This window comes from Carcharodon carcharias, chromosome 15, assembly GCF_017639515.1.
Source record: "Carcharodon carcharias isolate sCarCar2 chromosome 15, sCarCar2.pri, whole genome shotgun sequence".
NCBI lineage: Eukaryota > Metazoa > Chordata > Chondrichthyes > Lamniformes > Lamnidae > Carcharodon > Carcharodon carcharias.
The window spans coordinates 91431434-91459293 of NC_054481.1; the positions used below are offsets into that span (position 1 = coordinate 91431434).

The 27860-nt window shown below is 43.0% G+C and overlaps 1 protein-coding gene and 1 long non-coding RNA gene across 3 annotated transcripts in view; both read left to right on the forward strand.

Moving 5' to 3' along the window:
* Positions 1-528: 528 nt before the first annotated feature.
* The window catches only part of nphp4 (nephronophthisis 4), a 475487-nt gene continuing 448155 nt past the window's right edge, over positions 529-27860 (forward strand). For both annotated transcript variants that reach the window (XR_005945404.1, XM_041207356.1), the window contains exon 1: positions 529-702. Coding sequence is in view for 1 of the 2 variants with exons in the window: in XM_041207356.1 (XP_041063290.1) it covers positions 544-702 (159 nt within the window). In the remaining variant the exon portion in view is untranslated. The remainder of the gene's footprint in view (positions 703-27860) is intronic.
* Positions 4050-7022, forward strand: LOC121288662. The gene is made up of 3 exons (XR_005945405.1): positions 4050-4287; positions 4497-4643; positions 4896-7022. It is a non-coding gene; the product is annotated as an uncharacterized LOC121288662 (long non-coding RNA).

Here is a 27860-nt window from a genome sequence, read left to right on the forward strand (position 1 = left end):
TAATTTAATATTTAAAGTCTCCAAAAGTGGTAGTAGAATCTTTACTCCTGACTTCAATGCACATACCTTCTCATAATAAAAATACAAATTGCTCATGGTTGTGATAGCATAGCCAAGTTTCCCTTTGAGATTTGGTCAGCCGGTCAGTTACCACCTGCCATATCAATAACACTTCTTCATTCTATACCCCACTCCCCGCTACTCTCCCCTCCATCTTCCTCTCCCCCAATGCAACGCCACACCGCTCCCCCTCCCCCCCCTCGTCTCCCGGGTAACCGACACCAGGCAACGCCGGCTCTCCCATCTTAATCACCTGCTAGGTGTGTAGTATTTCTCTGGACAACTATTCAGCAGAGCTCAGTCGCTTTGTGAGGTAGAATTTTATTTTTTTAAACATATCACTATTCGCTCCGTGTGAAGGAGCCAATAGGAGTGTGTGTTGTCGTTGGGGACGGAATACTTCCATGTCTCCCGTCTCTTCGCACCCCCTCCCCCCAGCGCTGACAGTGGTGCTGCCCGCCGGCCCGGCTGGCGGTTGGTAAGATGGCGGAAGAACGGTCCAGGACCGGGATCGTGTCCGGTTGGAGCGCTCGGACAAGCTGGGTGATTCCTCCTCACTCTCGCCGCTTTGCGGGGCTGGTGGACGAGCCGGAGGGGTGTCAGCTGCTGCTCAGGATTCTGGAGGGGCTGCCCTTGAAAGCGGTAAGGATAGGGCAGAGACCCTGGGAGGAGCAGCACAGACACAGTGGGCCGAGTGGTCTCATCCAGTGCTGTGAAGTCTATGGGAGGGATTAGGGGAAGCAACAGTGCAGAGTTACCACCTTCTGCTTAAATCAAAAATCAAATGGAGAGCAGGACATGGTGCAGGATGCTACCAGACCGACTGAATTGGACAGCATGTTTTTGAATGGGGGTGTCTGCTATCTTTTAGTCTTGATGCTTGATTTTGAGGATTGTCACATGTTTGATATGTCCAGAAGAAATCCAGTTCTCGTTTTGATTTAGTCTTCAATAATGTAACTGCTATGTTCAGTATTTTTTTCCTTCAAAATTTGTTAGCTTCCGTTTTCACACAACTTAGGCCATGAAAAATATATAAAATAATAATTAACAACAAACTTTGACATCTGTTGCAAAAGCTATAGATTATTCAGCAATGTTGTTTGAATCTGGGAAATTTTCAAGTTACTTTGTCTCATTCATTTATCTGATGTTTCTGCCATGTGTTTTCTGGTAAATTCTTACCTAGCTGGGGCTAGAATCCAAATCTCCTGGTACCTTGTTTAAATCTTCATGTAACTCAGGATGGCAAGTGCACATTGTCAATAAAACCAGAGTTAATGGATGATAATTGGGAGTGCTGACCTTGTTTGACTTTCCCTTCTGTAGCCTAAGAGTCTTCTTAAGTCCTCTACCCAAACGCAGGTCCTTGTTGATTATTTGCTGAGCCATGATGAAGTGTTGTGATTTTTTTACTGTGGGTCGGGCAAGGAAGCAGGCCCTGACTCCACCTCAGCTGGAATGAGATTGAACCCCTTGCTGTTGTTGTTAAACTGAAGCACAGGCTAGCCTTCTAGCCAATTAGCTAACCGGCCCCTGAGTCTAAAAATGCTGAGGCAGATTGTGGCTTCCCTACTGCCTATTAACTTGGCTCTGATAATAACATAGACTGTTTCTGGTACTATGACTTGGTACTATGACTCTACTTGCTAGGTTGTCTAGAACGTTGTACTACAGGGTGAATTCACCAATAGTGGGAAATCTGTATGGCCCAGATCTGTATGGTCAGAGGGAAGCAAACGACCCTAGCTGTTCATTACAATTACACTTTTCCACAGACTTTCTGTGGGTTTTTGCAGTGGAATTTGTGGTTACTAGAGAGCCAACATAGGGGTGCAGCCTGTACAGGAAATCTGGGAATTGCGTGAATAAGCAATGGTATGTCTGCTCAATCAATTAGATTGAAGAATCTTCGATGAACCATGGAAAGTTCAGAAATGTCAGTTAAAGTAGTTAATTCAATGTCAAAGCATATACAAAGGTGAGGGGGGGGGGGGAAGTGATTGCATATGTGAGGGAGACAAAATAAACAAAAAAAGTAAACATTTTTAATTTTTGAAAGTCTCCAATATTCATCTGGAGGAATGAAACTTCACACTGGTAAAAGTTTATTTTCCGTGCCAGAGAGGTTGTTTGGCAGGGATTAAAACTTATCATACTGTTAAAAATGTAGTTGTACTTGATTTGAGAAGTCCTATCTTTCTCTGGGCATCTCGTAGGTAAATACGGCAACTTTGTGAGCTTCATGTATTTAAATGTCAAATCTCTCATCGAGGTACTGGTATTGTGCAGTGTTTGGAGGAGCAGGGAAACTTGGATAGCAACTTTCTGATTTCCACGCATAACTGTGCACGTCTGAATGGCAGAAGTTTACTCCTTATTTTTACTGCAAAATCCAGGCTGTGCGTGCAGTTACTGTTCTTTTTATAGCAGTTGCCTATGCAGTTATTACTAAAGCAAACTGGTAACTTGTTTATCCACCCGGATATCAGAGACCACGTCGGAGTGTGAAGGGACACTTGGGCAGCTATCTATTTGCCAAGTCTAAAGTTAGACAGAGCATGCCTTGAAAAATTGTGAGACTTACATCACTGATTGAAAGATGGAACCAAAACCTGAATTTGCTCAGTAATTAACATTACGGGGAGATGGTGGCATGGTGGTAATGTCACTGAACTAGTAATCCAGAGGCCCAGCCTAATACTCTGGGGACAGCTGGTGGAATTTGAATTCAATTAACAAAATCTAGAATCTAAGGATACTCCTCAGTAGTGGTGACCATGGTAACTATCATTGATTGTTGTAAAGACCCATCTGCTTCATTTATGTCCTTCAGGGGAGGAAATCTGCCATTTTTACTCTGGTCTGGTCTACATGAGTCCAATGTGGTTGATTCTTAACTGTCCTTTGAAATATTCAGTTCAAGGGCAATTAGGGATAGGCAACAAATGCAGGCTTTGCCAGCTACACCCACATCCTATGAAAGAATAAAGAAAAAAATCTGTGTCATGAAATACAGATGTAAATTGATTTTTTTGAAAACAGGCGATCATATAGTCTGATATATCACAGAAGGATGCATTGAGCCCATGTTCCTGAATTGACTCTTTTGGAGAGTTATCTAAACCCATTCCCCTGCTCTTTCCCCAAAACTATTCCCTGTTAAAAATTCTTATGTAGCTGTCTTAAAAAAAATACTTACTACCCTGACCTGAAGTAGGACTAGTGGCAACACTTTGCCATGTTGAAAGCCAAATAACAGCAGGAGAGGGGCTTAGGATCATGGTTTGAGTTCTGATGTTTGCTGTTCTGGGGTTGAGGCAAAGCAGAGGTACTGCAGATATTTGTATTGCAGTCAGTTTGGGAGTGTTTGATTTTGGCACTGGATGTGTGAAGTAGGAAAATATTTCATTTTGGAGTGCTAGTGCCCTTTGCTTTGGCACGCACAATAATTACCCAAAACAGCTTGGTGCACATCATTCTTAAAATAAGCCAAATATGTTCCTTATTTAGAATTAAAGTGAATGAGTTTCACTGTTACTGTACGATATTTGGCAGGATTTGGTGGGTTTATGCAAATAGCTTTCAGTGGTAAAACTATTGATTTGAATTGGCTGTAGAAATGTCTTCATGTGTGCTTGGACATGCATTTCAGAGGAGCATTTGATATGACAGTAATGTGAGGAATGACAGCGCTGTGGAGGTGTTTTTGAAACAAAATTTAGTTCTTTATGTTCTGCTATTTGATCTGTAGAGGTGTTACAAAAGGACCCTCCAGTTTATTAACACCACCTTAATATTAAAGTGTTTAATTTTGATTTTGTATTTACACATTGGCAACAAAAAATGTTTGGTAACATTGTTTTCTCAAAGTGAAGAGAAACAGAAGACAAGTAATTATTTACAAAAATTAAGGTCATATTCTTGCATATGAATTTCTGGGGGACTTCAATGATGCAGTTCAGCTGGAAGCACTGGATATTCTGATAAATGTCACAGGGTAATAATCAATTTGGAAACTTATTGGACTGTGCAAATTTATTATTTCAGTGAGCCACTTTGCTTTGTGCCTAATGCAGGTTAATCTTGTGGCATACTGCCAGTAGGAGAGATGGTAAAGGAGGGGAATTCAGATGAGAAGCAGAGATGGCAATACCTTGGCACATTTTTTTGTTGGTTCAGATCGGTTTATAAAATTCAAGGTGTCACACTCCTAGTTTCAGAGAGGTAAGTATATAGGTGAATCCTCATCTCAAAATATTCTAGAAGTTCTGAAATTGAAAAAAATGCGACAAAATTATAGGAAACATTACAACAGTGACCAACTTCAAAGGTACTTCATTGACTGTAAAGAGCTTTGTGACATCCTGGAGTCGTGAAAGACCCTTTATAAATTCAAGTTTTTGCTTTCTTTCTTCTTTACTTCAAAACTAAAGTGGCAAGGAAGAAAGTTGACTTTAATTACCAAAGGTCCAAGGCATACTGAAGAGGATGTGATTTTAATAATGAAAAACTTGACCTGAAGAAATGATAGTTAAGCTACTCAAAATACTTCAGCAAGGACAAAATTCATTACCAATGTGGTAAGTTTTAAAGAGTTACTTTTTTCACCTCTTGTACAATAAAAATAGTTGGAAATTATTGCATTTGTATGTGTATGTTAGTTTGCAAAAGCTTTACAAAGTCACTAGTGTATGCAGAAATTCTTTTATTCATGAATATTCTGCTGATACACTTGACTTGCATGTTATGCTCTGCTTGTTTAGCATCTTGCAGGATTTTTCTCCTTTTCCAATGGCCTTTTGTCACAAATTCTACAATATTTTTATCTGCAGAGTGAAGTAATGCTTATCCAGCTCTGTTGCATCCATCCACAAAACGTTAGTCATCTCAGAAGACAACAAAAAGATGTTTGAGAGAAGAATTTGTCGAAGAGGAATAAAACCAACAACACTCACCAAACATTTACTAGTCAGGAAGGGAAATCTGCAGCCTGCTGCTGAGCAGTGAGAAGACCCATTTCTGTTGTGTGACCATGTACAGGGCCTGTCAAAGTTACAACTATGGGAGGGTCTCCAAAAACACATCATCCGCATAAAGCAGGTGACTCCTGTGTATATGCAGGAAAGTACTGTGACATTTCAAAGATGTGTAGATGATGGTTCATGCTGCTTGATGGAGACCACTGAACAATGTCAGTAGAAGTGTAAACCTGAAACGTTCTTGTGGAGACTGATCTGGTTAAGTTGCATAATATTATTCACTTAGGCCACAAATTTGGTGGAACATATTGTCTAGAAAGGGCTAATCTATTTTTCCAAACCCTGTGAAACGAATTACTCTCATCACTTGAAAATATTGCTGTTCAGCATTCCCTTGAACCCTTTGAAGGCTTCTCTGCTCGGACTGTGTGTCCAGCATCTGTCTTTTTACTGTGGTCCTTGATCTAGACTATGGCCTGTATAAAATCCTACCAAATCTCAGCAGCCGGTTTGTAAATCTGCAAATGGAAATGAGTAACCAAGTTTCGCTACTGAGATCATTCATGTCTTTCATAAACATTCAGCAGATAGTGAGTTTATCTTGTTGTATTGTCTTGGAGGAACATTTATCTATTCATACTTGTCTAAAACATTTCAAAAGTATTTTTGAAGATTGTAACAGAAAGATGTTGACTTACCTAAAAAATGAAATTGATATTTCTGAAGTAAAATATTTACTTTTCTCTTATGTCTCCTATGTCATCTTTTGCCTCTCCATTGACAATCTTTTGTACCCATTATAGAGTGGTTTCTGAAACATGCTGATGTTCACTAGCTGAAAGGAATTAATGCTTCCTGGACTTTTCAGCCACATGTTCCAGCTGAAATTGAGAATGTTCATATGGAAAGTATCGAGATTTAATTACAATAGCCAAGTACAATCCCTTAAACTTATTCATTTATCTTCAGCCTAGATTGATCATATACTGTGTATATGCAGGAAAGTACTGTGACATAATGCAATGCAATCTGCTTAATATTCACATATTCCGAATGGTATCCACACTGATGTTGAGCATTTTGTCCCTATTTTTATGGAGAAATTGCTTATTGTTGAGCAAGTTCCTCTGGCACTAGTGGACTTTCAAAATTTCACTCAAATGATTTTTTCACAGGTGAGCCTAAATATTTTTGGTCAACAGACTGTTCTGCCTTGGAGGCCATCACATTTGAGTTGGATTCTTTCTTGCCAGACATTTGTACCAGCGTACTTTCTATTGGATATATCTGAAAGTAACTAGAAAAACAAACCTAGTTGATTATTGTCCCCTCCTGTCTCCCTAGCCCGTGGGTGCTTAGACCAATAGTGGTAACCCGGTTGAGATAAGATAAAAGATCACAGACTTTTGAATTGAACCTGGCACCTCTGTCTGTATAGCTTAGGTGTCTGTTAAACTTTTTTTTTCTGATTTTTAGAAAAAGTTAATTTCTAACATGGAGTTTATCCACTGTTGTAGATTAATATTAGGTATGAATGTGATGTATGGCATACTACTTAGAATTTGCAGAATGCCGATAGCCAGTGGTATCTTGACCATTGGACCAAAATGGTAGTGAAGATTTATGGCTGTGCAAATTTGTCAAAAAGATGTAAGAAACTCCCAAATGCTTAAGCTTCTGTTTTTGGCATGGGTGCAAATTCGCAATATAATTTTTCTTAATTTCAATAATTTTAAAATGCTTAAGATAATTGCTTGCTATTTGTGAATGAGTCATAACTGTAAATCATATGTGAAATTTTTTCTAAAATTTATATCTGTGCTGCAACCTTGATTAATTTGCCCAATATTACAGGGACATTGTATTCATGTAAAAGTGTTTTTTGTTTATGGAAGGAACAGACCCATATGTAATTTTTGTTGCAAGTGGCAGATCGACATGCCTCAGCAGGATTTATATAATTGTAGTGTGTGTTTATAAATGAATGGAACGTAAAAATATTTGTCAAGTTCTTTTTATTGAAGATGCCCTTCAAATAGAATGTTGGTGTCAACGAATGTATCGATACTGCTTAGAGGAAGGGTTCTATTCCCTGTGGTTGTATGTTGAAACAGTTGCTCAGGTGTGCCACCTCTGTGTTCTGTGGTTCTGCAGCCCTTGAGGTGACTGTATTCTGACATGATGGACCAGTTTGTATGCATTTACATCTAAAACAGGTCTTAGTTTTAATGTTAATGTGTAGGCCTGACCATTGATTCACAGACCTGTTCCATCCTTTCAGCTTATATGTGACAGCTTTCTTTCAGTGGCCCTATAATTGCCGCCACACACACATAGTCAGGTACTGAATGACGTTTCACTTTGATGTTAGAAAGAAGTAGCAATTTTATAATGCTTTTCATATCCTTGGGACATCTGAAAATGATTCACGGCCATTGAATTACTTTTGAAGTGTTGTTAGTGCTATATGGGCAAAAGCAACCACCAATATACATACTTAAGTCCTCCAAGCAGCAAGGAGGTGAATGTCCTTTAATCTGTTTTTGGTGTTCTTTGATAGTAAATGTTGGTCAACAGAGCTCTCTATACTTCTCCTGAATAGTGCATGGATTTCTTCTTTTTTGTCTAATTGAATTGGCAGAGGGTTTAATGCCTTATTCCTTCAATACTGCACTGAAATGTTTACCTAGATTATATGCTCAGGTTCTATAATGTGGTTTGATTCAGGTGAGAGTACTGCTACTGAGCCAAGTTCATCCTGAGGTTTGATGAGCTGTGGATATGATAAGTGTAGGAGAGCCAATACAGATGAGATTGAAAAAGTACTGAAAGAAGCCAACATAGAGATTAGAAAGACTAAGAGCAAGAATGAAGGATGATTGGTAGACAACATGGCAATGAAATGGTCTTTTATATGCATTTAAATATGGAAAAGCACAAGGCTGGAAAAGACTGCAAGTGCACTTTGTTTCCCTCCCTGTTGGCCTACCTGACGTTTCCCTTCAATCTGACCTTGAGGGAGATCTAATAAAGAAAGGCTTGCATTTATGTAGCACTCTTCATGAATTCGGGATGCCCCAAGTGCTTTGGAGCCAATGGATTACTTACTTCAAAAAAAATGTAATCACCTTTATAATGTAGGAAATATAGTAGCCAGTTTGTGCACAGCAAGATCCCACAGGCAGCAAAAGAAGAAATAATCTGTTGTTTAGTGATGTTGATTGAGGGATAAATGTTGGCCGTAACGTCGGTGAGAACTTCTCTGCTCTTCTAAGTAATGCAGTGGGATTCATTATGCTCACCTAAAAGGGCAAACTAAGTTTAACTTTTCATTTGAAAAACAGCACCTCTGACAGTGTAACACTCTCAGTACTGCATTGGACTGTTAGCCTAGGTTTAGTCTACTTCTGATTATAATCTTGCGAGATTAACTTCCAAAAACTGGCCAACCTCTCGGTGCTTAATAAATACCATCTCAGTTTTTGCAGAGAACGGCGCAAGTGGGACTATCAGACAACCTGATGAAGATATGGACGAACTTCTATTGGAGCATATGAAGGCTCAGTGCAAATACAAATTATTCAGCTCCCGTGGGCGCGCAGCAGCAAACGAGCTTCTTTGAAGAAGTGTCCACTCATCTCGGCTCCATCGACGCTGGCGAGTGCATCGTCCTCGGGGGGGGATTTCAATTGTACCCACTAGGCCCGGGACCGTCACGGTACCCAGCACCGCACGCTAGGTGTGAGTAAGTTGTGGGACCTGGTCAGGTCCTTCGACTTGGTGGACATCTGGCGAAATCTCCATCCTGACTCCAGCGTGTTTTCCTTTGTGTTACCTGGAGTCGGAGCAACCAGACTCGACCGTCTTCACGTTTCGAAGGCGTACGTGTCCTGCATTCCGGTGGCTTCTCTACAGCAGGTTCCGTGCACGGACCACCGTCTGGTGTTGGCGGAGCTCACTTCGTTCTGCGCCCGGACGGGGTCCACGTACTGGCAATTTAATAACCTGTTCTTGGAGGACCGGCGGTTCCTGGACTCGTTCCGTCGTTTCTGAGCCGGCTGGAGAAGGAAGCGGGGAGGCTTCCCCTCCTTGAGGCTATGGTGGGACATGGGCAAGACTCACGTCTGAGTTTTCTGTCAAGAGTAGGCGAAGGGGTCGACAAAGAGACGCAAATCCAGGGTCGAGGAGTTGGAGAAGGAGGTGCTCGACCTGGAGGCACGTCTCCGTCAGCCTGACGCGGACCCGGCCCTGCGGTCGGTATACAATGAGAAGAGGGGCGCGCTGCGGGACCTGCAACTGGTCGGGTCTCGGGGCGCATTTGTGAGGTCGCGGATCCGGTTCCTCAAGGAGCTGGACCGTGGCTCCCCCTTCTTCTACTCGCTGGAAAAAAGGCACGGGGTCCGTGCTCTTTACGCTGCTGGCCGACGACGGATCCCTTGTCTCGGACCCGGAGGGCATCAGGGCCATTGCCCGAGATTACTACACTGCCCTGTTCTCTCCGGATCCGTCCAGTGAGGATGCTTGCAGAGTTTTGTGGGAGGACCTGCCGCAGGTCGACCTGGAGTGCGCCGGAAAGCTTGACTCCCCTATAGGTCTGGGGGAGCTGACTGGCGCACTCGACGGTCTACCCAGGGGCAAATCCCCGGGACTAGATGGGCTGACCGTGGAGTTCTTCAGGGCGTTCTGGGACGTCCTGGGGAGTGACTTCGCAGGGGTCCTGGAGGAGAGTATCGCTACCGGGGAGATGCCCCTTTCGTGGCGCAAGGCCGTGATTGCTCTGATGCCGAAGAAGGGGGATCTCCGCCTTCTGAAAAACTGGCGCCCAGTCTCCCTCCTCAGCACGGACTACAAAATCTTTGCCCGAGCCATGTCTTCTTGGCTCGGCACCGTGCTGGACCACATCATCCACCCTGACCAGTCCTACACCGTCCCGGACCGCACCATTTATGAACATCCATCTGGTCCGGGACATCATCCACCTTTCCCAGAGGGCTGGTCTGTCGAGCGCCTTCCTGTCTCTTGATCAGGAGAAGGCGTTTGACAGGGTGGATCACGAATACTTACTCGAAACTCTGCGAGCGTTCGGGTTCGGGACGCATTTTGTCGCCCGGATCCGACTTCTGTACACCCCCGCGGTGTGCCTAGTGAAGGTTAATGGGTCCCTGACGGCGCCCCTTCGCTTTGGGAGAGGGGAACATCAGGGCTGCCCCCTGTCTGGCCCATTGTATTCTATTTGCGTGGAGCCTTTCCTGCGCCTCTTGCGGAGGAGGTTGTCGGGATTGGTTCTGTGCGGGCCGGGCATCGGGGTGGTCTTTTCGGCTTACGCCGATGACATGCTCCTTATGTTTAGTGATCCGGCTGACCTGCGGAGGATGCGCGAGTGCCAGGAGGTCTACTCTGCCGCTTCTTCTGCCAGGATCAACTGGGATAAATGTTCTGGACTCCTGGTTGGTGAGTGGCAGATGGATCCCCTACCCGAGGAGCTCAGGCCTTTCACCTGGAGCAGGACCAGCCTCCTCTACCTGGGTGTCCATCTGTGCCCTGCTGAGGAATCCTGGCCGGCGAACTGGCAGGAACTGGAGACGAAAGTCACCGCTCGCCTGCGGCGCTGGACAGGACTGCTCCGAGTGCTATCTTACCGGGGTCGAGTTCTGGTCATAAATCAGCTGATCGCCGCCATGTTGTGGTATCGGCTGGTCACTTTGACCCCTCCCCGGACCTTGTCACAAGAATCCAGAAATTGTTAGTCGCCTTCTTCTGGGACAAAAGATTGCACTGGGTCGCTGCTGAGGTTCTGAGTCTCCCACTTAAGGAGGGTGGTCAGGTGCTAGTGTGCCTACGCACGCAGGTGGCCACTTTCCGCCTTCAGACCCTGCAGCAATACCTTTACGTCGAGCCTCCTCCTAGATGGTGTGCCCTGACGACGTATTTCTTCCGTCAGGTGCACGGCCTGAATTATGACGTGCAGCTCCTGTTTATAGGGCAGAGGGGCCTCGATGGCTCCTTGCAGGCGTTGCCTGTCTTTTACCAGGACCTGATCAAAGTCTGGAACATGGACGCCTCACGACGCAGCTCTCCCCCGTCAGGAGTAGCGGCTATTGTCAGTGAGCCGCTGCTCAGGAATCCTCCCCTCCGTCCTTTTCAGTGGTTGGCGGAGAGGAGGGCTGTGGCTGCAGGGGTGACCAGGATCAGGGATGTGCTGGGTGGCGGAGGACTGGGCTGGATGCTCTTGCAGGAGTTGGCGCGTCGCACGTCTGTGAGTGTCCAAGTCGCAGCCGATGCCATCCAAGACCTGAGAACGGTCGTGCTCGGACCTGATGTTATTTTGGGTCTTGAGGTGGCCCAGGTGTGCAGTGGTCTTCCGTCTGAGCGTTCCCCTGTTTGGACAGAATTCCACATTGGCCCCAAGCCCCGAACCCTGCCTCGGGTGCTGGTGCCCCGCAATATGAGCCGCCTCGGGGACATGCCCTCTGTGCCATTTGGCACGGCGCGGAGGACCTTTTTGTATGGACTGCTGCTGCACACCTTCCATTTTCTCGCCCTTGTCTGCCGCCCGGACACGCCCTGGCGTGCCTTGTTGCCGTCCGGCGGCGGAGGCCCCCGATGGGAGGCTCTCTACGGAGGTGTCCTCCCCCTTTCTATCGGGGACCTGGGTTGGAGGGTGTTGCATGCAGCAGTCCCTTATAATCGTAGGATGCCTAGGTTCACGAACTCTCAGGACACATGCCCTTTTTGCGGTCTTGTGGAATCCGTGGACCATGCTTATATAGGGTGTGGTAGGTTGCACTCCCTTTTTAGTTACTTGAAAAACCTTTTATTAATGTTTTGTTTGCACTTCAGCCCCATGCTCCTGATCTATGGACACCCGGTGCGGAAGGAGGTCGGGAAGGAGGAGGACCTCCTCGTGAACCTGCTCCTGGGCCTGGCCAAGTTGACTATTATCAGGTCCAGGCAGCGGGCGATCGACGGGGGAGTCCTGCCCGATTGTTTGTCCCTCTTCCGCGGCTACGTTCGCAGCCGGATGTCCCTGGAGAGGGAGCACGCGGTGTCTGCTGGCACACTCGAGTCCTTCCGTGCTCGGTGGGCACCGCGGGGACTGGGGTGTTTTATTGACCCCTTTTGTCACATTTTGGTTTAAAGTTTGTAAGGTTCCTTTAAACTTTGTTCTTGGTTTTACAGCTGATTGAATTAGGGGCTGTGCCTGATTTATCCCAATTTTGTTAATTTAGTTTAATTGTTTTGACTCTATAAGAGTTACAAATTATTCAAATGGAAACTTTTAAAAAAAAAACTGTGACTAAAATGGCTACTTTATCACTTTTGTTAAAAAGATAATGGCTTCAGTCTTTCCAATATGTAACTGGGGAAAATTTCTACTCACTCAGTACTGAGTGTACGGCAAGCAGCATGACAAATCCAAGATAATGGAGATGTTGGAGGCGTGTTTTAAGATGAGGTGAGAATTAAGGTTGGGGATTGCAGTGGTAATGTTGCAGGAGTGGGAAGAGATACCATTACAGGTCCGTGGATTTGGGAAGTGACAGTGATTGGAGATGGGTAGTAGTTCACAAAGATAGGGATGAAGGGTAGGTTTTTTTGAAGAGACGGATGACGACAGGTTTGAAGAGCAGGGAGACAACAATGTGCAACGGTGATTCCACTAGGGTGGGGTGCTGGTGTGGAAAGGAGTTGCCATTCAGGTGAGGTTAACCTCGGGAGGAGTGTGTTCTCTCTCGTGCAAAGATAGGCTGAGACATACTTATTTGGATTTGTCTCTGGGACTTTGTAGATAAATGTATTTTCAGATGCGGCACAGCCAGCAGTTGTGAAGCTTGCTTCAGCCCTTTTTATCATTTAGCCTTATTACAGACATTACAGCCCAATGGCAAGGATCCCCATGAGTGCCAGAGAGAGCAACCTTTTTGCACCTACTTTATGTAGCATAATTACCTGTTCAAAATTATGAATGGCTTTGGTAGAAACTGTTTTTACTGCCAGGATGGTTGATAACAAGAGGACACAAATTTAAGATAATTGGTAAAATATTAATTGACGAAATGTGCAGAGTTTTTGTTTCTTTGCAAAGTGAGTTGTTACGATCTGGAATGTACTACCTGAAACAATGATGGAAGCAGATTAATTCATAACTTGCAAAATGAAGTTAGATCTTTACTGGAGAATTTTACAGGGTTACTTGGAAAGAACAAGGAAGTGGGATGACTTGGATAGCTTTTGTAAAGAGCCAACACAGACAAAGGGCTGAAAGGCCTCCTGTGATGTATTCTTGGATGTTTCCTTAACAAGCCATGAACAAAAACTTGCATTTATGCTGTGCCTTTTGATGTAGGAAAACATCCTAAGCTGCTTCACAGGCACCAGGGGGAAAAAAATTGACAGTGACCCAAAGAATGATGGTAGGAGCGGTGGTCAAAGTGGCGAATTTTAAGGAGACGAGGGACGTGGGAAGCTGTATGGGTTTAGGAAGGGAATTCCAGAACATGAAGCCTAGGCAGCTGAAGGTATGGCCACCAATAGCAGGGTGACAGGAGGGGTATTGCAAAATAAACCAGGGCCAGATGAATGGAGAATTTGGAGAAGCGTAGAGTTACAGAGATAGGGAAAGGTGAGGTCTTAAAGGAATTTAAACTTGATGACAATGGTAAATTTGAGGCTTTGGGGGACAAGGAGCTGAAGTAGGTCAACAAGGACAGGGCTGATGGGAAATGGGACATGTTGCAGAATAGGATATATAGGCAAAGTTTAGATGAACTAAAGTTTGCAGGGTGGTTGATGGGAAGCTGGCCAGGAAAGTATTGAAATAGCCTGTCTGGAGGTGACAGTGTATGGATCATGTTTCAGTGGCACAGGAAGCTGGAGATGGGCGATGTTATGGAGTTGCACATAGGCAGTAATTTGGCTTTTGAGTGTGGTGTCAGAAGCTTGAGTCAAGGTTAAATAGGTTACTAAGGTTGTTGATAAGTTTTGTCCAGTCTGAGGCACAGGCTGTGATAGTGACAGCGGAGGAGGTTGAGAGAGAGAGAGAGAGAGTAAAGGCATAGATTTGGGTGTCATCAGAATACATTTGGAAGCTGACCCATATTTGCAGATTATGTTACCTGAAGGATAGCTTTTAAAAGATGCCGGTTCCGAGGATAGATTCTTGTTGGACTCCCAAGATGATGATTTAGAAATAGTTAGAGCAGCTAAAAATAGAGGCTGTGCTTGCCTAGATAAGAGTGGGACCAAGTAAGAGCAATCCTGCAAATCTGGCCATTGAAGGAGAGGCATTGCAGTAAGGAAACGTGTTAAAGGTTCAATCAAGGTCAAGGAGGAATACTGTGTTTTAGTCACAGAAGATGACATTTTGACTTTGGTCCGGGATGTTTCACTACTTTAGTCGTGGCAGAAAGCTGATTTGGAGGGGCTCAAAGAAGGAGTGTAGGCAAGATGGGCATGGAGGTTTAGCCCTGTGTCACTTGCTTCCAAGCTCTATTGTGTCTCCTCATGTGGTTTTCTTTCACTTTGTTTTTGCTTGGCTCTTCTTCCCTTTCTCCTTTCAGCTTGGGCAATGTCCACCAATTGTTCTCATCATCTTTGCAGCCTTCCTAAATTTTGCAAGAGTTTTTGCCCAGCCACCACCGTTACTTCAAACTTCACATACAGATTTTCCAGTTCCCCTGCCAAGTTAATTGTCCATACAAGGCCAAAGTGACTCTGTGTGCTAATTATGGAAATGTGTTGACCCAGGGAAAGTCAGAATATTGCTCTTTGGGCTAGATTACCTCTACAGCTTAGCTGTTCTGAACTGAACCTTGTGCTAAAAATTTAAAATCTACATTCTTCTTTGCTGGAGGAAACTGATAAAACATGTAGCAGTGGAACATGCGTCTTCCCCAAATGTTCACTTTTGTTTGGATGCCTTTTGACATCTAATTTGAATTCCACCATTTGTGGATGCTGGCTGCATTTGTTTGAACAAATTGAGAAGAGCACTTCCACTTTCTGCTGTCTAAATTCATGAATGGCGAGGGCTTGGCGCTCTTGAACTGCAGAAGACCTCCATACCATTATCCCCCTTGACATTGCAATTTCAGTTGCATCATTGAAAATGGGAATTGTTGTCCTTTATCAGGATCAAAAGAGTTTAAAAGTAATTGAATCTAATATTATGTGAATAGAGTTTCAGCTTTTTGCGTGTAGCAGTAATTGAATAGTCAAAGTTTTCTGGAAATCTTGAACTTTTGAGTTTCAATTTCTCCTGAAGGATAGCATGCTCAATACTGATGATGTTCACATGAAAAGCATAGTAGAGAGTGAATTGCTTGCAATTAAACTTGTGTCTGTGGTGCTTTAAAAGAGCAAGGCAAAGAAAGAACAGTTACTGCTTTATTTTCCTTTTGTAATGTGATAGAAAGCGTCAGGATTTTATTTGAGACCAGAATCATCAAAACAGTCAGCTCCCTCCACATGACACTCCTCTCCCTTAAAACACCTGAGCAAATTTTTGATAAAAACTAGAAACTGTGGATGCTGGAAATCCAAAACAAAAACAGAATTACCTGGAAAAACTCAGCAGGTCTGGCAGCATTGGTGGAGAAGAAAAGAGTTGACGTTTCGAGTCCTCATGACCCTTCAACAGAACTGATTGAATATTAGGAAGGGGGTGAAATATAAGCTAGTTTAAGTGGGGGGATGGGGTGGGGGGGTGGGGGGGGGGGGGGAGGGTGCGGTGGGGGTAGAGAAGTTGGGGGGTGGTGTGGTTGTAGGGACAAGCAAGCAGTGATAGGCAAACACCAGGAGAGAAATGGAAAGCAGTGAAGGTGAACAAGGATTTCCAGCATCTGCAGTTTTTTGTTTTTATCTCTGTGTTTAACTGACTGCTACTCCTCTTCAAGAAATGCCTACCTTGAAGAAGTTTTGTTCCTCTCTGTGACAAGATTTCCGTATCTCTTTTGCCTTGTTTACCTTCATTGCTTTCCATTTCTCTCCTGATGTTTGCCTATCACTGCTTGCTTGTCCCTACAACCACACCCCACCACTTCTCTCCGCCCACCGCCCCCCCCCCCCCCCCCCCCCCCCCCCCACATTAAACCAGCTTATATTTCACCTCTTTCCTAATATTCAGTCAGTTCTGTTGAAGGGTCATGAGCACTCGAAACGTCAACTCTTTTCTTCTCCGCCGATGCTGCCAGACCTGCTGAGTTTTTCCAGGTAATTCTGTTTTTGTGTTGAGCAAACTTTTGTTCATTCCTCCTCGTCTCTCCTTTGTCTAGGCATCTGTTTTCTTTACATTCTGTCAAGAGCTTTGGGATTTTTTTCTGTGTTAGTTATATTACATAAATGTTGGCCTAATTTGAAAGCATACTATGTTACAGTGGTGAAGAGATTAAAGTTTTTTTTGTTGAAATCAGTGGTGCTTAGTAAATGCGGTTGCTTCAGTATAAGTGACAATTTCATTTCACTCACTTCTGAGGTATTAAAATGGGAAGTCTGTCAAATTTATATTCTACATTTCAATTATGAATGGTTCTGACTTTTACTTCAGCAATGACCTATTAAAAATCTATTTTTACAATAGATATCAATATACGTGCCACTTAAGTGGCTGGTGCTAATACATTGCTTCTAGTGACAAAAGCAGATTGATTTTTTTCTCAGATCTGTATTATTTCACTGCAGCCACTCAAGCTCAAGACCATTTTAAATGTGGCCCATCTCAGAGGTTGGTTTCGTGCAGCCAATCCGTGACCTGAATCTCTAAGCACCCTAGCGTGTGCTCAATCTCTCAACCTGAATAATCCCACTCAAGAGGCCATGGGGATGGCTGTTGCCAGAAATGGAAAAAGTCTCTCACTGATGAGCCTTCCTCTGCTCTGCTTTTTGTGACCTGGTGTTAAATTGGGAAGAGTGTCATTCTCTCCCAGTGACACTATCATTATTATTTAAAAAAATTTCAGTGGAATTGTAAATTAATTAGTGTTCTCTCCTCCTCCGTGTTTCAAAGACATTGACTTATGTTTTAGTATGATACACATATTACAAGTATTAACTAGAGTCCTCTGATCTGACTGTTACCATGGAAATAGTTGACAATGTTGTTCTACATCAGAATCAAGCTTTTCAAATGGATTGATCTTTAGTTGTGGAAAAATCCAGTCGCGTCTTACATTTCTTTTTCACCGCAGCATCAAGCTTTTTCTTTATCTGCAAGGGGAATTTTAAAATTGCAACATTGTGGGAGGCTTCTTACTTGCACCTAGATCTTAAAGTGAAGCAAATCTGGCAGAGTTCACAAGATTGACAGGAAATTTCAGTGATCAAAGGAGATAGCTTTTGTCATACCACATGATACTCTTTTTTTTTAATCTCCTCCTATTGTTTAATTGCATTTCTCATTCCCTGTACCTGCCTTTGCTAATGCAAAATTGGTGTTTCTTTTAAACTGCTCTGTTGAATCTGCTTCTACCACCTGTTCAGACAGTGCATTCAAGGTCATAACTTGGTGTGTTTTAAAAGAAAATCTCCTCATTTCACCTATGGCTCTTTTGCCAATTACTTTAAATCTGTGTCCTCTCATTACTGACCCTGCTTATTTACTCTTATCAACTCGCTTCATAATTTTGAACACCTTAGCCATTCCTTCACCTTTTCATGCTTCATTATGATTTATCCCAGCTTTAGTAATCCCCCCCACTTTAACCCACTCATTGATTGAGACCTGCTCAAGTGTAACATCCTGATTGACATTACTCTCCATTGGCTTTAATAGAGAATTAAATGACAGGGTTTAAAACTGATGTTCCAACATCTGACAGTTTCCTGCCTGGCCTGTTAGGTTAAAATTACTCCCATATCTTTGAAGTTGCTAATGCAGTAAGCAGCAGGTATTCTGAGTTTAGCTCTTGCAGAAGTCTGTAACCTGTTTGCTGTCTGTCTGGAGGGCATGTGATTAATCTTTTCCTGGAAGGTGAAGTGAAAGCATGACAGTGCTTGATGCTGATGGGAATTTTAAATTGATAATGCAAACCGTCAGGTTTTGTTCCGGGGCATTGATTTTTACTTAACTTTTGTGTCTTTAAAGCAATAAGGCTGATATGTCTTACGTTGCAGACAGTGCAGCAAGTATTGATGGCAAATCCAGAGAATTATGTGTTAGGATCCCATCTTCAACTGAAGGTCAGACTTTTCTTCATAGTACTCCATTTTCAGAGATACAGCATCCAAGACGAGATTTGTTTGTTCACAGATTCCCATTCATGGCAATCATGATGGAGACTCCCCACCATGAATGAGGGTGCAGAGTAGAGGACAGAGGTAGGGGAGTTCCAACAAAACAAAGGATAAAATTAACAACAAAACTGCCCCATAATGTATAATGTAATAGCTCAGACAGCTCCTTCACAGATCCATGGCTGTAGGTTTAATTCTTAGTGATTATTAATACCTTAGTCCATTATCCACTTGTAGGATCTGCCAAAGAACGAATGACTTGTACTTATGTTGCTACTTGAAAAGAACCCTCTCTGTGAAATTCAGTATTGGAGTGACTTGGGAGTACTGTGGAAAATCGCAGGATGTCTACCAGTTCTCAGCTATTGATGAAAGTTTTGATGTTGTTGAGGGATATTGGAAAGCAAAAAAAAAAAGAAATATTAGTAAAAATGAAAGAACTGAGGTGGGGCTTTTTAAACTTCTTACTTTAGCATTCAGCATTCCCTGTAGCTGCTTCTGATCTGTGTTTGGGGCCAGTGGGCCCAAGACACACCCACAGCCTCCCGGAGTGAAAATTGTGTCTGACAGGGCACTTTCTCCTGAGGCGGGTGCGGCGAGCAGGGAAATTCCCCAACTGTTGCTACCTGCCTCGGGAGTGAAAATCTGACCCAAATTTTCAGGTTTGTGACCTATTATCTGGGTCTGGTACCTCAATGGAATTGCTTGTCCCTATCTTGCCTCTCTCTGGGACTACATTTTTTACAGCTATAACAATTTGCGCTCCTGATTCTCTCACAATGGGTACAGTAGGGGCAACCCGCTGGCTAAGTGCAATGAAGCTTGTTAGCAAAAGGTTGCAAATTACTGACTTCAGTCAAAGTTCAAGCATGTACAAAGGGCTATTAAGTAGAACTTAATATAAAGAACAGTATATAGTTGATAGTTGCAATGAGACAGTTTAAAATTCACTTGCCATTAGTGAATCTAGATTTTTGTTTGCACTGTGATGTTAGACTCTAAAATCTTAATCTTTGAATGGAAATTAGCCAAAATACACAGAACTGAAAAGTGGACTGGAGAAAGCTTTTAATCCTCTCTTTAGCTGAGAGATTAGATTAGCCCCTGCCAATCCTGCCAATGATTTTGCTCAAAAGAGAATTATGAGAATGTTTGTGCGTATTCTTTTTGAAATTGTTTTGGTTGATTCATAGCACACACCACGTAGCAATAATATTAATACACACATTCATGTTGGTATTGCAGGTTGAAGTGAAATCAGAGCTGTATGATCAAGATTTCAGCTACTATTCTGAGTCAGTTCATATGTTGTTAATTTTCCTGTGAGTTCTAAAAGTTACAAAAACAGTCCATTTTAAAGTGGCCTACTGTCAAGTGTAAGGTAGAAAGTGTATGTTCACCTTAAAGCAAAATATTTTGATTCAGTTGTACAGTTTCAAAAGAAATTCTTAACAGTGGTGAGCTGATGAAGAAATGCTTTATACAAGTGGGGAATTGAGCCATAGAACCGAAGGTCCCAATATTGGATTTCACCCTGAACTGAGCTAGGTGATATCAGACAGGGCTGCAAAAGGGCGCTACTGTTCACCTCTGTGCTTCTGCACTAGAGACGTATGAAAAGAAGCCATGATTTCCACTCATTTATAATGACCCTAGTTGAAAAGTGTGTTTGTATGGATTTCAGGGAAGGATTGGCTTAGCTGTGATGCCCTCTATTGCTACTAGCCTGCCCTTGCTCATTGCTCCTTGCTCATACAAATGATGAATGACTCCTTAGGCGAGTTCCTAGGAGGTTGCTTATGGAACTGTCTCTCATCATGAGTTTGCGCTGTCTGAAGAAGGCAGGGAAACATTGCACAGTGTTGAACAAAATCAGTTCTGGCAAATTTTAAATAAGAGATGAGACATTGCCCTCTCATTAAAATAAAATATTGATAACCACTTATTTGTTTTAAGATTTCAAAAAGCTGTGTGCTGCTAGCCTCAGTATCAGGTGTGAAATGTAGTCAAAATAATAAGTACTTCCTTGGCTGTGAAGCACTCTAAAATGTTATGAGGTTGTCAAAGATGCTACTTAAATGCCAGTTCTTTATTTCTTTGCTTATGATTGATTTGGTGACCCCAATTGTAGGCAAATGCCTGTTTCTCATGTTGTACAAGGTTTGCAGTTTAACTCCTGGTGTTGAGCTGGTCCATTTTTCGAGTCTGCCCTAGTAGCTCCAGATATGCACAGCTGCCGATTTGAAATAATCTTCTATTTTTTGGATAAAAACAAAAAACTGCGGATGCTGGAAATCCAAAACAAAAACAGAATTACCTGGAAAAACTCAGCAGGTTTGGCAGCATCGGCGGAGAAGAAAAGAGTTGACGTTTCGAGTCCTCATGACCCTTCAACAGAACTGATCTTTCTTTACCAGGAGAGGGAAATATAAGCTGGTTTAAGGTGGGGTGGGGGGCAGAAGTGGAGGGGGGGGTGGGGGGTGGTGTTAGGATAGGAGCAGATCATCAAAAGATGTCACAGATAAAAGAACAAAAGAACACAGAGGTGTTGAAGTTGGTGATATTATCTAAACGAATGTGCTAATTAAGAATGGATGGTAGGGCACTCCAGGTATAGCTCTAGTGGGGGTGGGGGAGCATAAAAGATTTAAAAATAATGGAAATAGGTGTGAAAAGAAAAATCTGTATAAATTATTGGAAAAAAAAGGAAGGGGGAAGAAACAGGGGGTGGGGCTGGAGGAGGGAGCTCAAGACCTAAAGTTGTTGAATTCAATATTCAGTCCGGAAGGCTGTAAAGTGCCTAGTCGGAAGATGAGGTGCTGTTCCTCCAGTTTGCGTTGAGCTTCACTGGAACAATGCAGCAGGCCAAGGACAGACGTGGGCAAGAGAGCAGGGTGGAGTGTTAAAATGGCAAGCGACAGGGGGGTTTGGGTCATTCCTGCGGACAGACCGCAGGCGTTCTGCAAAGCGGTCTCCCAGTTTACGTTTGGTCTCTCCAATGTAGAGGAGACCGCATTGGGAGCAACAAATACAGTAGACTAAGTTGGGGGAAATGCAAGTGAAATGCTGCTTCACTTGAAAGGGCCCAAACACTCCTTTCAAGTGAAGCAGCATTTCACTTGCATTTCCCCCAACTTAATCTACTGCATTCGTTGCTCCCAATGTGGTCTCCTCTACATTGGAGAGACCAAACGTAAACTGGGCGACCGTTTTGCAGAACACCTGCGGTCTGTCCGCAAGAATGACCCAAACCTCCCTGTCGCTTGCCATTTTAACACTCCACCCTGCTCTCTTGCCCACATGTCTGTCCTTGGCTTGCTGCATCGTTCCAGTGAAGCCCAACGCAAACTGGAGGAACAACACCTCATCTTCCGACTAGGCACTTTACAGCCTTCCGGACTGAATATTGAATTTAACAACTTTAGGTCTTGAGCTCCCTCCTCCATCCCCACTCCCTTTCTGTTTCTTCCCCCTTCCTTTTGTTTTTTCCAATAAATTATATAGATTTTTCTTTTCCCACCTATTTCCATTATTTTGAAATATTTTTAAATCTTTTATGCTCCCCCACCCCCACTAGAGCTATATCTGGAGTGCCCTACCATCCATTCTTAATTAGCACATTCGTTTAGATAATATCACCAACTTCAACACCTCTGTGTTCTTTTGTTCTTTTGTCTGTGACATCTTTTGATGATCTGCTCCTATCCTAACACCACCCCCCCTCCACTTCTCTCCCCCCACCCCACCTTAAACCAGCTTATATTTCCCTCTCCTTGTAAAGAAAGATCAGTTTTGTTGAAGGGTCATGAGGACTCGAAATGTCAACTCTTTTCTTCTTCATCGATGCTGCCAGACCTGCTGAGTTTGTCCAGGTAATTCTGTTTTTGTTTTCTATTTTTTTGGAGTTGCTGGAATCTTCAAAGATTGGTTGAGCAGTCGACTGACTTGTGTTCTATCTAAAAAAAATTCTGAAGCTGTTTTACTCAATAATCCTTCCTGAACCAAGAGTTATTTGAGGTAACCTATCTTAGCATACAATTTTCATTTGGCAGCAGATAGCAATATTCTTCTATTACAGTGAATATAAGCCTAGTTAAAGGGATTTCTCCAACAACAGGCTGCAGCCGCATAATGTAATGATTTATTCTCTTCCTGCCCTATCTGTCTCGAGCTCAGTTATAACCTCAGCAAACTGACACAGAAGTCATGAGGCAGCCTGCTGTGTTCATTGCTTTGTATTTTCAAACTGTCACATCACATGGCCTGGCAACCACTACTTGCCCAGCCTCACTGGCTCACTGACAGACCTGATTGCACTGCTCATGCATTGCTATTTGTAAAGTGCTTTGTGTTCTCTGGGTCTTTTATAAATATTAAACAGCTTCAGACAGTGATAGAAGATAAGCACTGCAACCAGGTGTTTACCTAATGAACGGTAAAGGTTAATGTTTTCTTTCTATAGCAACACTGTACTCAAGCTGCGTAGCAAATTTATTGGCTTCTTGTGATATTTGCCCAACTCTGGGAGCTTGACAGATCAAGTTGGCCGACACTCTTTTTTTCGCAGACTCTCAGCCTGTTGCAGTCTCAGGGACTCCAATGCAGTTGGTGTAATTGCAGGAAAGGAATGTATCGCCAAGTTTTACTTTTGCTAAAATGTTGTGCATTGGTGTATGCAGCAGACATTTGAAATATTAATGTAAGTAATGAAACAAGAACAGTTGGTTGCCCTGCACAGTATAAACAGAGTCGTGGTGACCTGATGGCTTCACTAATCAGCCCAACGCAGCTAGATCTGAATTGATGTGACACAGAAACAATGGAGGCCAGCGTTTGAACAGAACTCAAAAAAACAAAACGATACCCATGTTTCTTCTGCTTCCATGTAAGAGTCCTTCTTGAACTCCATGTTGGGATTTCCCTTTTCTCTTTATTGTGATCCAAGCAAAAGTGCCGTTAAACACCTACAGTTTCTTGTTGGTATTTAAACTATTGATAAATGCATTATTTCTCTTACTTACTGGAGTTGTCTGAATTAATTTGTGCAAGTGGAAGCCTTGCTGACTTCTCAGCAGCGAAAGAGATCCTAATTGGATGAGAGAAACTAAGAGCTAATCAAAAGGAACCCCGAGACGTTGAGTAGAGCGTGGGGACTGGGGTGACAATGGATAGAGCTGTATTCCTTGCTTTGTCCACCTCTGCAAAGAACCAGTATATTCCTCATGTGAGCTTTGCTGAAGAAACTTCCGAGGAAGAATTGCATGGAGAAATGCAGCATGACCAACTGGGAACCTTTGAGCAGCACAGGATGCAAAAACTCTGGTTGAAACAGTTTTATAAATTGCTAAAAAGAGGCTGTATCATACCAGCTATTCCTAGGTATGGAGTGCTAATGCCTAATGAGCAGTCAGTCCCGTATTGCCTTGCATTCAGCCAATTACTTGGTTTATGGTGCAACAACAAAATGCAGGTCAGTAATTTATCTTTGATATGAAAACTTCGCAGTGGTAAGTGCTAAGGAGATAATGGTGCTGATTTTGCGGTCAGTGGCAAAGGAACGGTGCTTGTCGTTCACCTTGCTGACAGTTGCCCATGAGTTATCATGAGTTTCTCAGTGGAGCTTTCCTCTAATCTGCTGAACTTTTCAGTGCAGTGCTCTCTGCAGATGATTAGTGGTGTTGTCAACCAGTTAGATTGAAGAATCCTAACTGAGGCTGAGTCCAAACCAGGAGGAGGAAAGCAGGAATTATAAATTAGTTTTAATGCCCAGAAACAAATAAAGATTGGGAAATACAAATGGAATTAAAGGAGAGAAAAAGATAAAATAGAACAATAGATAAAGTAAAGATATATTTTACTTTGTTTTTGAAAATCTCCAACACTAATTTTCCTTCGAGGAAATGAGACACCAAATTTGTAAACTTATTTTTTCAGGGTGGTGAGGTTGTTCAGAAGTAGTTATCACTTATCACATCATTAAAGCTAGCGAACAAGCACAGTAATTCCAATGCCAAGTTTATTGGTGAGGACAAAAACAAGTTATATTTATAAAGCACCTTTTAATGTTAAAAAATGTCCCAAGGCGTTTTACAGGAGGGAAAGTACTGTATGATACTGAGCCACAAAAGGAGGTATAAGGTCAGATAACCAAAAGGTCGGTCAAAGTGGTAGGTTTTAAGGAGTGTCTTAAAGTGAGAAAATGAGATAGAGAGGTGGGGAGGTGTAGGGAGGGTATTCCAGAGCTTGATGTCTAGGCAACTGAAAGAAGGGCTGCCAATGGTAGAGCAGTTAAAATTGGGGATGCACAAGAGGCCAGAATTAGAGCAGCAATTAAAGGAGCACAGATATCTCTGAGGGTTGTGTGGCTGAAAGAGATTACTGGGATGGAGAAGGGTGAGGCCATGGAGGGATTTGAAAAGGAGGATGAAAATTTTAAGATCAAGGACTGTTACAGTGCACCCTGTGACAGAATAGGGTATTGCTGACTGCAACTTTTGGATTTCCACGCTTAGCTACACATGTGCGGATGCCCAAAATTGCGGTCTGATTTACCCTGTATTGATGACGTGCGCTTATAGCTTCACCATTATTACTACTGCAAAGTTCAGGTCATGGTTGGGGCACAGCACTCAGAATTCGTGGAATCATAGATATTCAGGCTGATGCTGGTTGAACATTTTAGCCATCTTTTTCCAGGGTTTAAGAAAAAATATGGCCAAATGAAATAACTCTTGAAAATCCAAGTTCTGCAGTTACAATATGAAATAGCAAGAAATATGTTCAGAAAAGGCTGGAAATGTTCAGTAAATCAGGCAACATCTGTGGAAAGAGAAACAGAATTAACATTTTGGGTTTATGAACTTTCATCAGAACTTGTATTTTCAGCATTTCCTGCTTTTAATTCAGTTTTCCAACATCCCTGGCATTTTGCTTTTGAAGAACTATGTTAATTTTGATTAGATTACCATGTATTCCATCAGTTAAACAGACAAGGAAGAAAAAATGATCATCATCCTGTATAAGGATATAGTAGCACAGTCGTTTATCTGACTGGACTTGTAACCTAGAGGCCTGGACTAATGATCTGGAGACCTGAGTTCAAATGGTAGTTGAGGAATTTAAATTCAGTTAATTAAATATGTGAGTGAAAAGCTAGTATCAGCAATGGAAACCATGAAACTACTGGATTGTCATTAAAAACCCATTTGGTTTTTTGAATGCCCTTTGGGGAGGAAAATCTGCAGCGCTTACTTGGCTTGGCCAATATGTGACTCCAGATCCACAACAGTGTGGTTGACTCTTAACTGCCCTCTGAAATGGCCCATCAAACCAATCCATTTATCAAACTGCTACAAACTTGCACCACACGGTCTGCAAGAAGATTGCTCACCATCATCTTCTCGAGGGCAGTTAGGGATGTGCAATAAATGCTGACCTTCCCAGTGATGCTTACTTCTCATGAATTTTTTTATTTATTCTTGGGATGTAAGCGTCACTGGGAAGGCCAGCATATATTGCCCTTCCCTAATTGCCCTGGAGAAGATGGTGGTGAGCTGCCTTCTTGAATGGCTGCAGTTCATGTGTTGGTGCACCCTTGAGAAGGTGATGGTGAACAACCTTCTTGAACTACTGCAGTCCATGTGGTGATTGTTGTCATGATTTGATACAGCTTGAATGGCCTGCTGTTGCGGGGGTGGGGGAGTTCCAGAATTTTGATCCAGCAACATTGAAGGGACAGTGAAATAATTCCACATTAGTAAATTGAAGGGGTAGTGATTTGTCCAGAATTGACTTGTCCTGCTGTTGTTTGAACCAAGACTGTAACGAGTTCTGGAGCTGAGTGGCCCTGGTGAAGCCCAAACTGAGCATTGATGAGCAGGTTATTGCTGAGTAAGTGCCGCTTGGTAGCACTATCAATGACACCTTCCATCACTTTGCTGGTGATTGAGAGTAGACTGTGGGGTGTAATTGGCTGGATTTGATTTGTCATGCCTTTTGTGGAAAGCATATACCTGGGAAATATCTCACACAAGTCTCCAATGCTACAGCTGGTGTGTTGTTAGAGGTCAGCTTTGCTGCAAGCTGTATGGTCAGCTGTTTCTTGATATAATGAAGAATGAATAAAAAAGTGAGATTCTGGCTCTCTGTCCTTCGCTTTGTTGCCATTTTTTTTGAGCTGTAGAAGATAAGCTGCTCCAGGCAGCTGTTAGTCCTGCTGTTAGGAGATATTGGAAAGGTACAATATATATGACACAGGGTTCCTATAAACAATGACCAGTGCACAGATCTTCAGTTGTATGCCTGAGATATGGCCATACACAAATGTCACATTGCCTCTTTGAGAAACATTAATTAGCATTGAAATTTGTTAATGCAGTGTCTGTTTTACAGGCATAAAAAAATAGGTGCCTAAGCATTCAATATGGTGGGTGCTGTGAGTACACACATTCTACACCACAAGTATACTGCTGCTATGTTGATAACAATGTCTAGGGCATGCGTCTGAAACAGGCATTAGACCCTTTTCAGGCAACTGGAAGGAAAATCACAGCACTCTGCCCTGGAGTCAGTGAATAATCACCAAGGACCTGCCTTCAGGCACAGAACTTAAGAACTTCTTCTAGCTTCAGTAACAGTCAAGAGGACTGTTTCTGATCCCCACTTGACCCCCTCAAGATTGGCTTCTCCCTTTTCGATTTTCTGTTATCCCTTCTCCTACACGCACCCCCCCCCCCCCCCCCACCCACCAACCCGGTGTTTGTCACCCCTCTATTTTCCTCCTCCCCCTCTCCCAAGAACAAGTGAAGTAATGGCCCAAAATTTAAATCTGTTTAATTGGTGAGCTGCCCAGTATTATGCATTGGGTATCTGCTCCTTGCCAGTCTAAATTTCTTTTAAGTCCAAGACCCAATATTGAACCTTGGGCCTATCTCTTTGAGCAAAGGGGTGGCAAAGCACTCTGTGTCCAATTCTTGCCGGCAGATGCTATCCAATTTCACCTCCATTGTGTTAAAGTTGCTGTTCTGATTCCTTAGTGAGCCCATACTTGAGTTAGTGATAAAGACTTTAACGTTTATGGCAATTTATTGTTTAACATTATTTTTCTAGAGAATTACAGTTATTTGAGGATAGTTGTTACCTGGGACTGGTGTAAGGAAACAACCTAATTGAGATGATATGAACCATGGTGAAATTGCAGTGTTGAAATGATGCTCTGCTATTTCTCCCAAATGGAGTTTATGTTTATGAGCCTTGAGAAGGGTATAGGCAAATATTAACCTGCAAGGGACATCCCCTACAACCCAATCCTGTCCTCACCTGACATTTATACAAATGCACTTTCGATAAGGGTCACTAATAATCGGGTGTGGGCACCCAGCCCATATTTACCTTTGTTAACCCAAGAGTGCTGAGGCCACTTCCAGTGCCTTAAGTGTCACTTGGGTGAAACCAGGTAACTTGGCATAGAACGAAGACCTTCCTGCTCTCTCTGGCTCAGGCACTTGCTGCATAAATTTGCTGAGCCAACAGTGGAGCTGTACTTGCAGTGATCCTTCGCGCAAGTGTAATATAGCCAAGGGGCAAAAA